The sequence below is a fragment of the Aspergillus alliaceus genome (assembly GCF_009176365.1).
Source record: "Aspergillus alliaceus strain CBS 536.65 unplaced genomic scaffold BDW43scaffold_51, whole genome shotgun sequence".
In the NCBI taxonomy this organism is placed as follows: domain Eukaryota; kingdom Fungi; phylum Ascomycota; class Eurotiomycetes; order Eurotiales; family Aspergillaceae; genus Aspergillus; species Aspergillus alliaceus.
In genome coordinates, this window is record NW_022474734.1 from 29,718 (window position 1) to 43,901 (window position 14,184).

A 14,184-nucleotide genomic window follows, 5' to 3' on the forward strand; every position below is an offset into this window, starting at 1 on the left:
AGAAGTATAGACTGTTGCAATAGCTAGTGCTTGAGCGGGCCCAGTTCAGGCATATATCCTTGAAGAAGAATGAGTCTTGCATATAGCTGAATTCTTCAGTCCCGGCAGCTGTATAAAGGAGCCAGTTAATTGTCTCTGACAGGCCTGCCTTTCAGTACTTCTATCTGTCCCTCCAGCGCTTCCTGGTATATGGACAGAAGAAAAAGTGAGCAGAAGACTTTAGCCTACTACAGGAGCACGCTGCCAGGTAGACTGAATGATAGCATTTTCTGTAATATACTACAAAGTCTCCATGGCCTGTATTTGTAGCTATAAGCCGGCCTAGTACCTAGCAGGGAAGACTGTGTTCTGGGGAGTGACTGCTCTTTATATAGGGTCTAATATTTAGATTACGGTAGGCCTGTGGTGCAGTCTTTATATATACTGCTGAGGAGTCTGCGCAGAGTTGCTGTTTTGCCTTCCGCCTGAGATATGACAGAGAGAGAGAAATATAGAAGCCATTGATTGTTATGCCTTGCTTAGCAAGTTGGTCTGCAAGTTCATTCCCTGCTATTCCCGAGTGGCCTGGGATCCAGCGCACCTCTAGGGGCTTATATGACAAGTCCAGGAGGAATGAGGCTTCCTTCCATTGCGTTGAAAGCCGTCAAAAGGTGTCTGTAAGTCCGTGCCGGTGGGATACTGGCCTGTTATGTGCAAGGAGACTGGCTGCTGCTAGATTATCGAGTAAGATAGTTAAGCGGGTGGCATATTGTATGCATGGCTGCTTCATTGCCGCTTGAAGACCCAGCCTTAAGGGGGAGAAGAGTTGGTGATCCGGCCAAGCCACTAAGTGATCACGTGTCTCCTATAGATTCATATCATATTCCCAAGTGGAAGAAGTCCACAGCTACTAGGCCGTATCAGGAATAGTAGGAACTTGCAGTTGGGCTTCACGGACTCTTTTATCCGATAATAATAATAATATAACGAGCAGTGACTTCCAATTAAATTCCTTTAAATACTTATTGACGACATCTGGACAGCGTCGCAGTATATGGCATGTATGCTGTGTTCAATTCTCGCCGTCACGATTTAGCCACAGAGGACGCCCACTCACTGTCATAACCTGATCTTCGATAACCGGCCAGACAACTTTCGTCGCTGCTTCTCCAAGCTCAACTGATAAAGCGGCACCTGCATCGGTACTGATTATACTATTGTCGGCTAACTTATCCGGAAAGCCTTTAGTCGATGATACTGAAAGGCATGTTATAACCTACAGTAACGTGACATGAAAGCCCCTGTTGCAACACCCTGCGTCAGCGACAATATTCAAGACCTAGGATCAGCGGGATAGAAATGCTCACAGTTCACGAGCATGGCACGCAGTAGTCTCAACACATGTGTTAGTGGTCATGCCCGCAAAGATGAGATGTGTTTTGTCTCGCTGTCGGAGTTGATACTCCAGGTCGGTGTCCGAGAAGGAACTATTGCGACACACATTAGAATCTGTATATAGAAGACTAGTCCAAATCCCTTCGAAATCTGGCCGCTGAATGCTTTGTCAAACACCTTGTGATCCCTGGTCCCGATATGGTTCGCGTTCCTGTGGTTCCAGCCGAAATAGGTGCCCTCTTTAGAGATCTGATGCAGACTGTAAAAGTTAGAAATGTGGGCTTGTCTAATAGCGACAACTAGTTCTTCGATATGTTTGAGGAAATTGGAAAACTCCAAACTGGCTTTCATACGTGGGTATAACTACCCATCAGGGTGCAGGAACTCATTGAGTGGGTCGATGAGAACGACTGCAATATGGGAGTCCATGGTGGTAAGAACTGACGCGGTAGCTAAGAGTATGAAGCTTGTTAACGTTGAAAATAGTTTGGCATGCAACGGCAGTCCGCACGCCTTTACATATACTCCCGGTAGCCTTTACTTGCTAAGCTCATAATAACCTTGGCAATGCCTAGTGGAAGGCTATGGAGGTAGCAGTAAGAAAATATTGAATACAAATCAGATATGCAGCTCGATAATGTGGGGGTTATATGTGGTGTATCTACTTTTCCGAACGATTACTTATCGTGCCGATTGAGCATGCCCCGGCATTGTGGATGACACGGCTGTTGTCGGAGAGTTGAGTAAAAACTATTCCTCTTCCCGTCACAGAGTAACTAACAGATGAACCCCCATTGCAATAAGAAACGCTACTTCTAAAACGGACTACATGGTTCTGATGGCAAACGAAATCTACTATTCAATGACCAAAAGTTGACTTGTCTGCTACTGGTGAGATCGCTTTTGGACAACCAGACTGGCGCCACGGAGGATTGACAAGCATTGGGGTCACGGTCTTGGTTCATGTACTGCCGAGTTAGTCTATTACTGGCGCTGTCTTTAATTGGGATGCAACACACATGCCGGGAATACAGTCAACTCACTCAACTTGGAAAGAAAAAGCGGCTTTACATTGGACACGAATTGTAGTCAAGTCTTTATTGTAGACGACGATCGACCGTGAGGCGGAATCCGCCCAATACCCACGGCCGAAGATCCCGACAACCTCCTCCAATCTAACCCAAGCAACCAAGACACAAGACTAGTTTCACAACATGGGGCTGTAGGTTACCGGTAACAGGTTCACCCGCTCTCGCTACCAGGCCTTATGTCCAGCCCCAGTGCAGTCATACGGACCTGGTCTCATTTCGCAAGGTGGCTGCATGGTCACTGATGGGATTGAGCAGTCGCTGGCCATGCTTAGCCTCGGGTTGGAGTATCAGCTTGAAACAGGCGAGATTACAGCATTTTCGCCATTTGTCGGTGCCACCACATGGTGGCTTTATGACACACAAACAGTGGACGGACTGGGGAGGCCGAAGATGACGAGAATCCAATATTAATATAGATTATTCTGTAGGGCTTAACATATTTATGATCAGTGGCTGTTGGCTATATACTTTGGCAGCAAGAGATTCACTAATGATCGCGGGCTGATCGAGAGTAGACTGTCCCTCGTTAGGTTCCATGATCCGGAACCTCACCCTCACCCTCATGAGGTTCCACAATAGTAAATCTCAAAACCCTCTTAGACTCTTAGTTATATATAATTTCGTAATCTTTCCTTTTTAGGACTGGATAAAAGTGATAACTTATCCTAGTAGAATATAGTTGTTTTTAGTAGTAACTACTCTGATCTTTTTCTTACCCTATCTACTTTAAAATTGAAATTTAATAAAATATCTCTATTTTATAGATCACTCAAGTGAGTAATAGTGTAAGGGATAAGACCCGCAACATTCGATAAACTATCATAGCTATCAAACAAGAATAAAACGCCAAAGAAGAAAGAAAGAAATAATCAACAAACAATGGGACAATAAGGTATCACAGGAAGGAGTAGACTTGTTAGGCCCAGCCCACGAAACCCGGCCCAACCCTGCCCAACCCGCCAAGAAATGGGCTGGGTCGTCCTATGCAATAAACCGGCATGTGGCCGGGTTACTTCCCTGGATGGCCCACACGGGTCAACGGGTTAGCCCGCGGGATGCCAAGAGATAAAATACAGTAAATATATTACTTACCTATAGTTATATAGATAAATTACGGTATTAGGAGACTGTATTCTATCAAAAGTAGATCATTACCCTATTGGAAAAGGATCTACAGCCGTGGGCCCCCGTGGGTGGTTTGCATATAATCTTAACCCGACTCAAACCCAACGGGCCGGGTTGACAAATATGAAAAAAATACCCGACCCAACCCGCGGGCCTAACAAGTCTAGGAAGGAGGTGTCGAAATACACCACGTGACGAATAGGTATTCTAACGGGCTTCAGCCCGCTACAAAGGACAACAAAACATGATGGCTTCATGTTTTCTTTTCTTCTCTTTAGCTTAGTGTCTTTGTAATAGACTACCTAATCAACTATTTGATTCAGTATAAGTCCCTCACATAATAGACTCTGAAAAAGAGTTACAGATAAAATAGATTAATATTCTTATATTAATCTTTTCTTTTCTTCCTATATCTACAGTGAGGAGGTGAGAGGGAAGGATTGCGTTAACTATAGCAGATAGTTATAGTTAAGATAAAATATATCTTAACCACAAAAATTAACAGTTAAGGCCTTAAGGTACTAATTTTAATCTAATTAGAAAGATAATAAACTAGAACTATTGTCTTTTCTTTAAACCCTAATAGAACACCGATATCGTTTACTACCTGCAGTTCGGTCTGACACATTTCCCCCGTACTGAGGACTCCCCATCATGCCTAGTGAGCCCGTTAACATTATGCTCCGCGCGTCGAATTTCGAATTTCTTCGAGAAGAAACCCGGTCTCTAGGTCCCTCCTTCGGCTATCTGTGTTGATACCCTGTCGAAGAACGCTTTTCCTTCTTCGTGCTGTGTTCCTAGCAATCCCTCAATATTGTAAGGGATTGTGATATAATGGCATTGACTTATGGTATTTGAAAATATGGGTAGTTTTGAGTGTTCCTATATGTAGTCTTAGTAAATAGTCCTACGCTCTGTGTTTGTATGGGAAAAATTTTCACCAACTTCTTTTTCCGAAGGCTTTCTTATCATGATATAAAAGACCGAGCGTATCTCGTGACACACAAGTTCATGTTCATAGAGACTGGGAATGAGATAAGCGTTTCACGCTCTAATGCTAGTTGACAGTGAATCAAAGTCTTGCTCCAAATCTCCCAGCTCAAAGTATCTCGTTATAGTTCGAAGTGATGCCTTTGAAGCCACTGCACCCTCAAAACAACATGTAAGGTATGGTGCGGTTTGCAGAATCAGAGAAGCTGTTTCTTCCGCCATGGCCAGGTTCTGTTCCAATGATTCAACCTGTGTGCTGAGCAAGCTTCGCTGGAGTTTGATCATTCCCATAAGAAGTTCCAGACGAAAGGACCAGAAGGTAACAGCAAGTCCTGCCTTTTGGGTATTTTGGAAGCGGACTTGGTATGTTTCATCTGGGAATGAAGGTATGCAAACTGTGTCGACGTCGATCACCTTGCTGGGCATTGGGATATCAGAATGCCAATACAGGGGGCCTTGTTCGGAAGCTTTCCAGTTGTTTTGCCACTCTTCCATTTGATCAAAGACCGCCCAGTAATCATTTAAAAGCGAGAGAGCGGTTTCTAGATTTTGCTTCGGAGAGTCTGAGGTTTCTCGGCGGTTGGAATCGTTGGAAGCATAATTCTCAAGCCCATTAAACCATCGATCTGTTTGGTAAAAGAGCCATGGTATCTGCAAGGCAATATCGTGAAGACGCTCTGTTCTGGTCTTCCGAATATTCAGAAATGGGAGGCGTATCCAATCTGAATCTGATAAAAAGGTTGGAATATGTTTGCTAAGTCCAACTGAAAGCTGTAGGATCGTCAGCGGAAGCATGAGCAGTGAATACTGAAGGCGTACAAAGATCCCCCTAAATCCACTAAAAGCTTGTCGCATCTGTGGTGAAGAGAAATTGCACGGCCCGTAGAGCTCTAAGATGCTTAACACACCACCGATGTGGGCCAAAAGGGCTGCTTCTGAGTATTCATTTTCGTTCACGAACTAGAAACATCCGTCAGGAAAGGAAGCGAAACTTCTTTTTCATTTATAGACCTGATTCTCACCTCAAATGCCAGAAAAGCTATAGCTAGTAGCAAGATCAATTCAAGGTTAGCCTTTGGTTGAGCACCGGGTTGGCTATTCCCCATGACCTTCTGGATATGTAGACGCGACTTTTTCAAGGCGGACGTGTACGATGACTGTGCGAGTTGTGCTAGCTTTATGTCACTTTTCAAGTTTCCCATATAAGTCGTAAGGAGACTGAAGATAGACAAATTGAGCGAGCCAATCCGCAAAGATGTGAGCGGCAGTAAAGCTCGAATGCACAAGGCTGCGCTTGAATAAATGGGGTCGTCTCGCGATATTCTATCACCGCTGAAGATACCCCCCGGGGAAACGGGTTTAAAGTCTTCAATCAATGCCAAGAACGTCAAGCGCCCAGGAAAATCAATGGAAATTATATCAGAGGGTAGACTTGGCTCAGTGGCAGCTAGCGTAGTTCTTCGGGATTGAGAATCGTCTGAGCTACTTGGGCCCTCAAAGTCGGCGGCGGTTGACTTCGACTTTCTTCTATTTTGTAATGCGTAGACTAGCGCATTTTTATCAGTCTGTTGGGTCAGATTTGCAGCATTCCGATTGATGAACGTCCGTGAATCTTTCAGGCCGCTACACTTGATGCCAGCTTTGCAGCACCGAAGACATTCAGGTTTGTTAAGATCACACTTATTGTTTTCGGCATTAATGCAGAGTCCAAGCGTATCACTCTAGGAACGGATCAATATCCATACCTTCTTGCGGCGTCGGCGGCATTCATCGCATCCTTGAGAAGCTCCCGGGTAAAGCGGCATGGCGCAACCTGGCGGCTAGCAGACAACCTGAGAGTCTCCAATGTGGGCCATTTCTTTTCAAGCGGGCGCTCAGTGACTGCCAAATATGTATTCGGAGTATATTTCAAGAAGCAATACACCACGTAGAATGATTATGAGCTTAGTTGTCCACGGCTACCCGAGGATTCCGCCCTTTCGCCACACTAGCCCCAAAATGGAAGTCACAGCGCCCAAAGATCGATATTACTCTGGTGTTTCCTCTACACAACTCATACGTAATCTGGGGAGTCCTCCTTTTCGTTGAATAATCATTTCCTGGTAACCCTCAATGATCAAATACCGAACGCCGATGCTCTTATAAATCAACTATCAAGGGATGGGATATAAGAGTGCAGACCAGGTATAGTGGTTTAACTTACTTTGCACCAAACATAATTTTTACTCAATCATTTGCAATCATGAGCGCTCGTACTGCTGTCGTTCTTGTTGATCCGCTCAATGACTTCCTCCACCCCGATGGAAAGATCTATCCTCTCATCAAGGCTAGCTTGGAGTCGTCCAACTCTCTCGAACATATCAAGGAGCTGGTTGCCGGCGCAAGAGAAGCCCGCATTCCTATCTTCTATGGTCTCCACCAAATCACCAAGGATGGAACTTACTCAGGCTGGAACCACATGAATGCGTCGCAGATTCGAATCAAACAGGATACGGTCTTTTCTGAAGAGTTTGGTGGCCAGATTCTGAAAGAACTGGAACCTCAGCCTAGCAATGGCGATGTAGTTGTCTCTCGACACTGGAACAGCAGGTAAGTATTAGAAGGCCAATCCTATTCGAGTCCTTCTGTTGTATAGAGGACGATACTAATGCATATAACGACAGTTCCTTTGCGAACACCGACCTGGAGTATCAACTTCGGCAGCATGACATTACTCATATTGTGTTGGCAGGCTTAACCACCAACACATGCGTGGAGTCTACTGCGCGTGCTGCTCGTGAAATGTGAGTATTCTTCACCTATCTGACCTTTTGGTCGGACACTTTACTAAGGATACCTTCTGTTTGAATAGTGGCTTCCATGTTACTTTGATGTAAGTTTCAATCTACTTCCGATATTAAAGGCTGAAGGTCTTGAGACGAGATTGCTAACTTTTGAATCAGTACCGATGCAACTGCGGCATTGTCGATTGAGTTAGAAAAGGCAGCAGTCAATCTGGTTTGGCCCGTGATCGCAGACCAGCTTATGACTGTCAACCAGTGGGTATCTTCCTTCTCAAAGGGGCGTATTTGAGTGTGGAAATTCCAATTAGGGTTCCAGTGTAGATGGGCCCATGGTAGTCTGTATTTTGGTTCTAGTGCTCAATTTTCTGTCTTGTTTAGCTTCACCACTAGATAAATCAAAACTTGGTTAGCATGTCCTTTGTTCCCTGGTAACTCGGGGATATCTTTTAAGCCCGGCGTAGAGGCTCGTTTTGTATTTAACGTGTAGAACAGAGAAAGTGTCAAATCTTCTTACCTCAACGGAGGAATACAAGCTTAATCTTGGCTATTTCCATGCTTTATAGACAGTATGTGTCTTTGAGGATTTCTAATGGTATAGTGATACACATTCTCTAGACTTTAAACCATGTATTTGAAAGATTATAAGTAGAGGTAGCTAAGGTTGCTAGGACCTATAAAGCTATCTTTCTAAAGAGTCAAACCTGCGAAATTTTAAGCACCCGAACGATGTAAGAGGCAAAAGAAAAGTATCGATTAAAAATCAAAACCAAATATCTAATCTAAAGCAAAGGGGATTTTTGACAATAACAGAGCTAAGTAACCAAAAACAACATCTTCTGCTGCCCTTCCAGACAACCTTGTTCAAAGAGGGGACTCTTTTTTGGCATTCTCAATCTCCATAAAAGCGTGACCCATATCCAAGAAGGTCTCGTTAAAGGACCGGAACTCGATGCCAAGGACGCTCCTAGCCCGGGAACAGTCGACCTCGTAGTGCTCACCAACGCTTGGCTTCCCTGGGTTTCCGACAGGCACCCGACTCTTCAGTTCGCAAATCTTATCTCGTAGCAGATCACAGACCTTCTGCTTGTCGAAGTCGCCTGCGGAAATAAGGAATCTCTGTGGCTGGTCTGTCTCGAATGCCAGAAGGTGGGCTCTCGCAACATCCCTAACATCCACATAGGCAGGCAACATGGTTGGTGGAACTTCAGTCAGAGATGCGTCCATTAGCGCATATATATCTGACATAGATTGGCCCAGGTGCTTGAGACTTGCTGATCCAGGGAACGCTGGGCCGTATACCATGTTCGGATTAATGGTTGCTAGAGAGAAATTCACACCGGGCGAGGTTTCCACGAACTGCCAAGCTGCTTCTTCCGCGAGCATTTTGCTGCCTCTGTTAAATTTGTTAGCAAATGGCCAGTAATTTTGATCACAGGAAATTCGACTTACGCATAGGCAAGACCTCTGTTGCCATCCTTCGCCCCCTGGTAGGTCAGAGGACTCCACTGCGACTCCTCATACACGTGTCCCGGTCGTAGACCCTTCGAAAAGTCGGCAATTGAGGCAAACGAAGAAGTCAAAACAACTCGCTTCACCTTCGGCGCAAAGGAAACCGTGCTTCGCAAGATCCCTTTTGTACCATTGATGGCTGGTACGATCAGATCCTTTTCGTTGTCGGTGATCTTGTCCGTGAATGGAGAGGCCATATGCACAATTCCATCAACATCTTTGACGGCCGTATCAAAAGCCCCGGGTCTTGTAATATCAGCAACTATCTGCGTTTCCAGCAAATCCCGGTGTCTCCAATGGATAGAGAGGAGACGGTCACAGGCATCCTGGTTTCGTACTGTCGCTCGAACTCGATACCCGTTCGAAAGGAACTTTGAAACAGTGTGGTTTCCGATGAAACCAGTTCCACCAGTGATCAAGATGAGCTTACGGGCATTCGACATGTTGCTCTGATATGCTTTCAGATTAATGAGAATAAATCGAAGATATCGCGGAGTGTACGGTTCTACTTTCACCTGCGACCTATCTGCCTTCCTTTTATACATTATAGTTAGGATGACCTAATCCTCCAACAATGAGAGTTTGAGAGTAGAATAAAGTAAGTGCATTCGGAATTATCTGGTCGTCGCATTTTTTGCCCCGAATGCGAAATACTAGCTATACATAGAAAGTCATGGCCTGTTGCTTCGTAATTTGAAGACATGAATGGGTGTAACTATATTTCGTTTGCGCGCTCTCACTTCCACAATAGACTAGTGCGAAAGCGATTTATAATTCAAGTTTATACTGTGTACCGGAGATGCCTACTTGGCCTAGTGGACCTCGAGAAGATACCTAGGGCGCAGTGGCTACCCTTTGCGGGATAGTCACCCAAGGTACAACCCGGGCAGGCAGCTTACGTGGTCAGATCAATCTAGTGTATGATTACTAATCATTATCTTCAGATTGAGCAAGCGCTTGCAGATAATTATATTCAGACCCCTAGTAATCTACAGGTTAAACCGCTATTTAGTGTAGTTATTCATCATATCTTAAACTACAACTGAATAAGGTGTTTAGTATCCAAAATCATGATCTATTAATAGACCTAGGAAAGATATTGATTAAAAATTGTACAGGGATCATCACTAGAACATTAGGAATCCTGTGTATTTATATTATTCTACATTATCGCGTGTCTAGGACACCACTATCTATCTCAGAATTCTATCCTCAATAGTTGATATCACGGGATACCCCGGTAGAACCGCTTGATCTACGTGATCTAGATCTAGATCCGCCAATTGAATGGCCCCACCTACTAGAATCATTGATTATACGAGCCCGTGGAAGACCTAGGGGTTCTAGAAATCGAGAGATCTCAGGCTTCAAGCGGACCGAACATGTCACAGATTGAATAGCGATTCGGCCTGATGGCCGTACAGGATACCCTGACCCAGGTGTATGGACAACCGGCCACCGATGAGGAACATCAGGCCATCAACGGTTTGGTTTTCAACGGGAAATCTGAACCCTTTACGTACAGAGTCTTCAGCTATAAATTAGCGAATCGTTAGTAGTAGTAGGAGATCAAGTATCAGTCTCCTGTCTGAATAGTATCTACTGCCTGCCTTTGATCTTTCTCTCTCTCCTAGCCTACGTATCCTTACCTAGTTGACAGGTCTTCTACCCTGAATAGTAGACACCCTTGACACAACAAGCACTCCAGCAGGCAGGCACTAAGGCAGATACTCAGGCAGGGAGTAATCCTATCGTGCTATAAGATCTTTCCTAAATAGGAAAGACTAAAGGCATCAAAGCCAACGAGTAGGCTTATTTACAGTATTACGAGTGCGCTGTGTATTACTTTCCTATTTTAGTTTAGCGTGAGGTCCAAATAACAACTCTCTACTGAAAACTTGTAGCCCTACCAACTATTTTCAGTGAGATGTATTCATAAGCCCGCAAACTCTCTCTCTCTCTCTCTCTCTGTGTGTGTGTGTCTGTGGGTGGATGGTTGAGTGTATGCACCTATACTCAGACCTTTCGCCTTCCGATAATTACAGCAAGTCAGAAAGCCTACTGGGCCTTGCACAACCGGCCTGCCCGCCCCAGACTATTCCAGATTGTTTCCCGAACCCTACTGTACCTACACTAGTACGTATACAGTTAGCATGTAAGTAAGGCTTCTTGGCAGACACTAACCTGTATTTTCCATGAATTTTATGGCCAAACTTACAGGAGGTGTAAAGTTAATACACGATTCTAGCAGCTTCAGCCGTGAACAACTCAGTTGCCACAGATTTGGCAATCTGTTAACATCTAAATGTCATCTCACTGTGGAACCATCTGGACCTGACACACAAGGGATGTGGATTCGTCAATACAGGCCGTGGAGCGAACTCCATGTCATTGGTAATCATTCTCTTGGCCTGTCAGCCGCAGCCTTCCCCGAGACGTGTTCGTCATTGACAAACATCCTGATCTGGCCTCATGCACTACCCCTCCTATAGGCGGCTATTGTAGCCCCGTGGTTGGTGAGTGCAATCGTGAGGCTGCGGATACAACAGCCGCATGTCTCCCACGACCTCAGCCCCGATCACCCTCCAGCTTCACGGATTGATATCCTCGTTACGTATCTGTCTTTGACGCATCAGGGTCTCTATAAATATCTGTTCTAAATTGTGACATAGCCTCTGCTATTTTGAGCCGATTTTGAGCTGAAATGCGCCCCAAAAGCCGGAATGATTTTGCGATCGCGATTATCTGCGCCCTCCCCCTCGAGGCTGACGCCGTTGAAGCCCTTTTCGATGAAACCTACGATCGGCTGGCAAAATACTATGGCAAGCAGCAAGGCGACGCGAATTCATACATTAACGGAAGGATTGGCAACCATGATGTGGTCCTGTGCTACTTGCCAGGAATAGGAAAAGGAAGCGCAGCAAGTGTTGCCTCAAGCCTGCAAGTCAGCTACACTGGTATCCAGCTTGCTTTAGTTGTTGGTATATGTGGAGGCGTCCCAACGCCACCAAACTGTCAGGAGATATTCCTAGGCGATGTTATTATCAGTGACTCGGTGATCGAATATGACTTCGGCAGGCAATACCCTGGTGGTTTTCAACGGAATTCTTGGGTTAAGGACACGTTCGGAAGGCCGGATCAAGAAATTCAGACTCTTCTGAATAGCCTGAGTGCTGATAATGCTTGCAACGAACTTCAAAACCAGATGCGAAAATATCTTGAGACGCTTCAGCAAGGAGGAACCAGGTGGCACCATCCACAAATCAATGATATTCTTTTCAAGGCTTCTTATCTTCACAAGCATCACGGGCATGCTTCTTCTATTAAATGTGGCTGTTCAGGTGACCTACCTGATGAGATTTGTGAAGGAGCACTGGAGAAGGATTGTGACTATCTTGGATGTGACAAAACCCAGGTAATCCGTCGTCGACAGACCTTGGAAGCTGTCACGGTCTCTACACATATTGGAACAGTCGCCTCCACTGATACAGCAATGAGATCTGGACAACACCGTGATGAAATCATTAGACAAGAGAGGGTCATTGGGTTTGAAATGGAGGGGGCAGGCGTGTGGGATAATATTTCGTGCATCCATATTAAGGGGGTGTGTGACTATGCAGACGGCCATAAAAGCAAGTCATGGGAAGCGTATGCTGCAGCGAGTGGAGCCTCCGCAGCAAAAGCTTTCTTGGAGTACTGGAGGCCTCAGGACAGAGGTTAGCGATAGTGATCTAGTGTGGGCAAAGCCTTGTGTATACTAATGTTTCATGGTTCATAGACGCGAGCAGAAACCCTTACTTGATGATTCCATTTAGGAGAAATCCGCGTTTTGTGGGCCGCCAGGATGAAATCCACAAATTGGAGGATTTGATCTCTGTGCCGGACGGACCAAAAAAGCTTGTCATTTCCGGATCAGGAGGGGTTGGGAAGACCCAAATAGCTCTAGAGCTAGCCTACCGCACGCGAGACAGAGATCCTGAATGTTCAATCTTTTGGATCCCATGCACAAGCTATGAGGGTGTTGAACAGGCCTGGATAACTATTGCACAGATATTAGGGATCCAGAACGTGAAGCCGGCAGATTTGAAAGACTATATCAAGGCTTACTTTAGCCAAAGAGAGAGGAAATGGCTTCTAATCTTCGACAACGCAGATAATATGGACATGTGGATCAAGGGTAGTAGTACCGCCCCGCCACTCAAGGACTTCCTTCCTTATAATGAGCGAGGTCATACTATCTTTACCACTCGCAATCAGGAGTTAGCTGTGAAACTGGGATCCTCTAATGTGATACAAGTGCGCGAACTCAATGAAAAGACTGGTGTGGAATTTCTGGAAAAATCACTAATTCACAAAAGCCTGCTCAACAATAGCTACACAGCAATTACACTTCTTAAAAAGCTTACTTTCCTTCCATTAGCTATTACCCAAGCTGCAGCATATATCAACGAAAATGGTATAGGAGTGCCTGATTATTTGCTCCTTCTCCAAGAACAAGAGGTAGATATTGTGGAGCTATTAAGTGAGGGTTTTAGTGGTGATGGACTGTACAAAGATATCCAAAGCCCAGTAGCCATGACATGGCTAATCTCATTTCGTCAGGTTCAGAAGCTTGACCGACTTGCTTCTGACTATCTATCACTTATGGCTTGTGTTGATCCGCGCAATATCCCGGAATCCTTCCTTCCACGGCCGGCATCCAAAAAGAAGATGACAGATGCTCTGGGGCTTCTAAGCGCCTACTCTTTTATTACTATCCAACCTGGGAATGGCTCTGTAACCCTACATCGCCTGGTGCACCTGGCAACTCGAAACTGGATGAGGAAGGAAGAACAATTTCCACTTTACATAAGAAAAGCAGCAGACCGATTAAATGAGACCTTCCCTCATAATGATTATACCAACCGACAGCTTTGGAGGGAATACCTACCCCATGCCCTATCCTTATTGGGTGAGGATGAGTTTAAAAAACAACAAGAACAGTATATTGACTTTATACGGAGAGTGGGGACCTGCTTGGATAGTGATGGGAGGTACAATGAAGCAGAGAAGTTATTGATGCAGGTGATGGCGATCCGGAAACAGGTGCTAGGGCTAGAGCATCCTGACACTCTGACTAGCATGGCCGACCTTGCATCAACATACTGGGGTCAGGGACGATGGAAGGAAGCAGAGGAGCTACAGATACAAGTAATGGAGACATCAAAACGGGTGCTAGGGTCAGAGCATCCTGACACTCTGACCAGCATGGCCGACCTTGCATCAACATACTGGGGTCAAGGACAATGGAAGGAAGCAGAGAAGCTACAGAT

General features: G+C 45.3%; 4 protein-coding genes across 4 annotated transcripts; 2 read left to right on the forward strand and 2 right to left on the reverse strand.

The window, feature by feature from the left end:
• Nucleotides 1-4,634: 4,634 nt before the first annotated feature.
• On the reverse strand, nucleotides 4,635-6,385 carry BDW43DRAFT_314761 (Zn(II)2Cys6 transcription factor domain-containing protein; the record flags this gene model as incomplete). Its single annotated transcript, XM_032047894.1, has 4 exons — nucleotides 4,635-5,351; nucleotides 5,400-5,540; nucleotides 5,603-6,301; nucleotides 6,326-6,385. 4 exons carry the CDS (start codon nucleotides 6,383-6,385, stop codon nucleotides 4,635-4,637), a joined length of 1,617 nt encoding a protein of 538 aa, XP_031896398.1.
• A 261-nt stretch (nucleotides 6,386-6,646) lies between these two features.
• Nucleotides 6,647-7,653, forward strand: BDW43DRAFT_287898 (isochorismatase family cysteine hydrolase; the record flags this gene model as incomplete). Its single annotated transcript, XM_032043205.1, has 4 exons — nucleotides 6,647-7,169; nucleotides 7,244-7,363; nucleotides 7,432-7,452; nucleotides 7,523-7,653. Exons 1-4 carry the CDS (start codon nucleotides 6,823-6,825, stop codon nucleotides 7,650-7,652), a joined length of 618 nt encoding a protein of 205 aa, XP_031896399.1. The 5' UTR covers nucleotides 6,647-6,822.
• A 365-nt stretch (nucleotides 7,654-8,018) lies between these two features.
• BDW43DRAFT_322067 (SDR family oxidoreductase) lies at nucleotides 8,019-9,366 on the reverse strand. The gene is made up of 2 exons (XM_032049478.1): nucleotides 8,813-9,366; nucleotides 8,019-8,756 (listed from the first exon to the last, which is right to left on the reverse strand). The coding sequence occupies exons 1-2, from the start codon at nucleotides 9,313-9,315 to the stop codon at nucleotides 8,225-8,227; spliced, it is 1,035 nt and encodes a 344-aa protein (XP_031896400.1). The 5' UTR covers nucleotides 9,316-9,366; the 3' UTR covers nucleotides 8,019-8,224.
• Nucleotides 9,367-11,576: 2,210 nt separating this feature from the next.
• BDW43DRAFT_314764 (nucleoside phosphorylase domain-containing protein) lies at nucleotides 11,577-14,147 on the forward strand (the record flags this gene model as incomplete). The annotated part of the gene is made up of 2 exons (XM_032047895.1): nucleotides 11,577-12,588; nucleotides 12,651-14,147. Coding segments are annotated over 2 exons (2,509 nt in total), but the record flags the coding sequence as incomplete, so codon positions are not given.
• Nucleotides 14,148-14,184: the final 37 nt, after the last annotated feature.

What these genes read in the sequence shown, in the direction of transcription:
- BDW43DRAFT_322067 (XM_032049478.1), bottom strand. Translation starts at nt 9,315, where the DNA reads ATGTCGAATGCCCGTAAGCTCATCTTGATCACTGGTGGAACTGGTTTC. An exon ending in AACAGAGGTCTTGCCTATGC is followed by an intron (nt 8,757 to 8,812) that starts GTAAGTCGAATT and finishes CAAATTTAACAG; the next exon opens with AGGCAGCAAAATGCTCGCGG.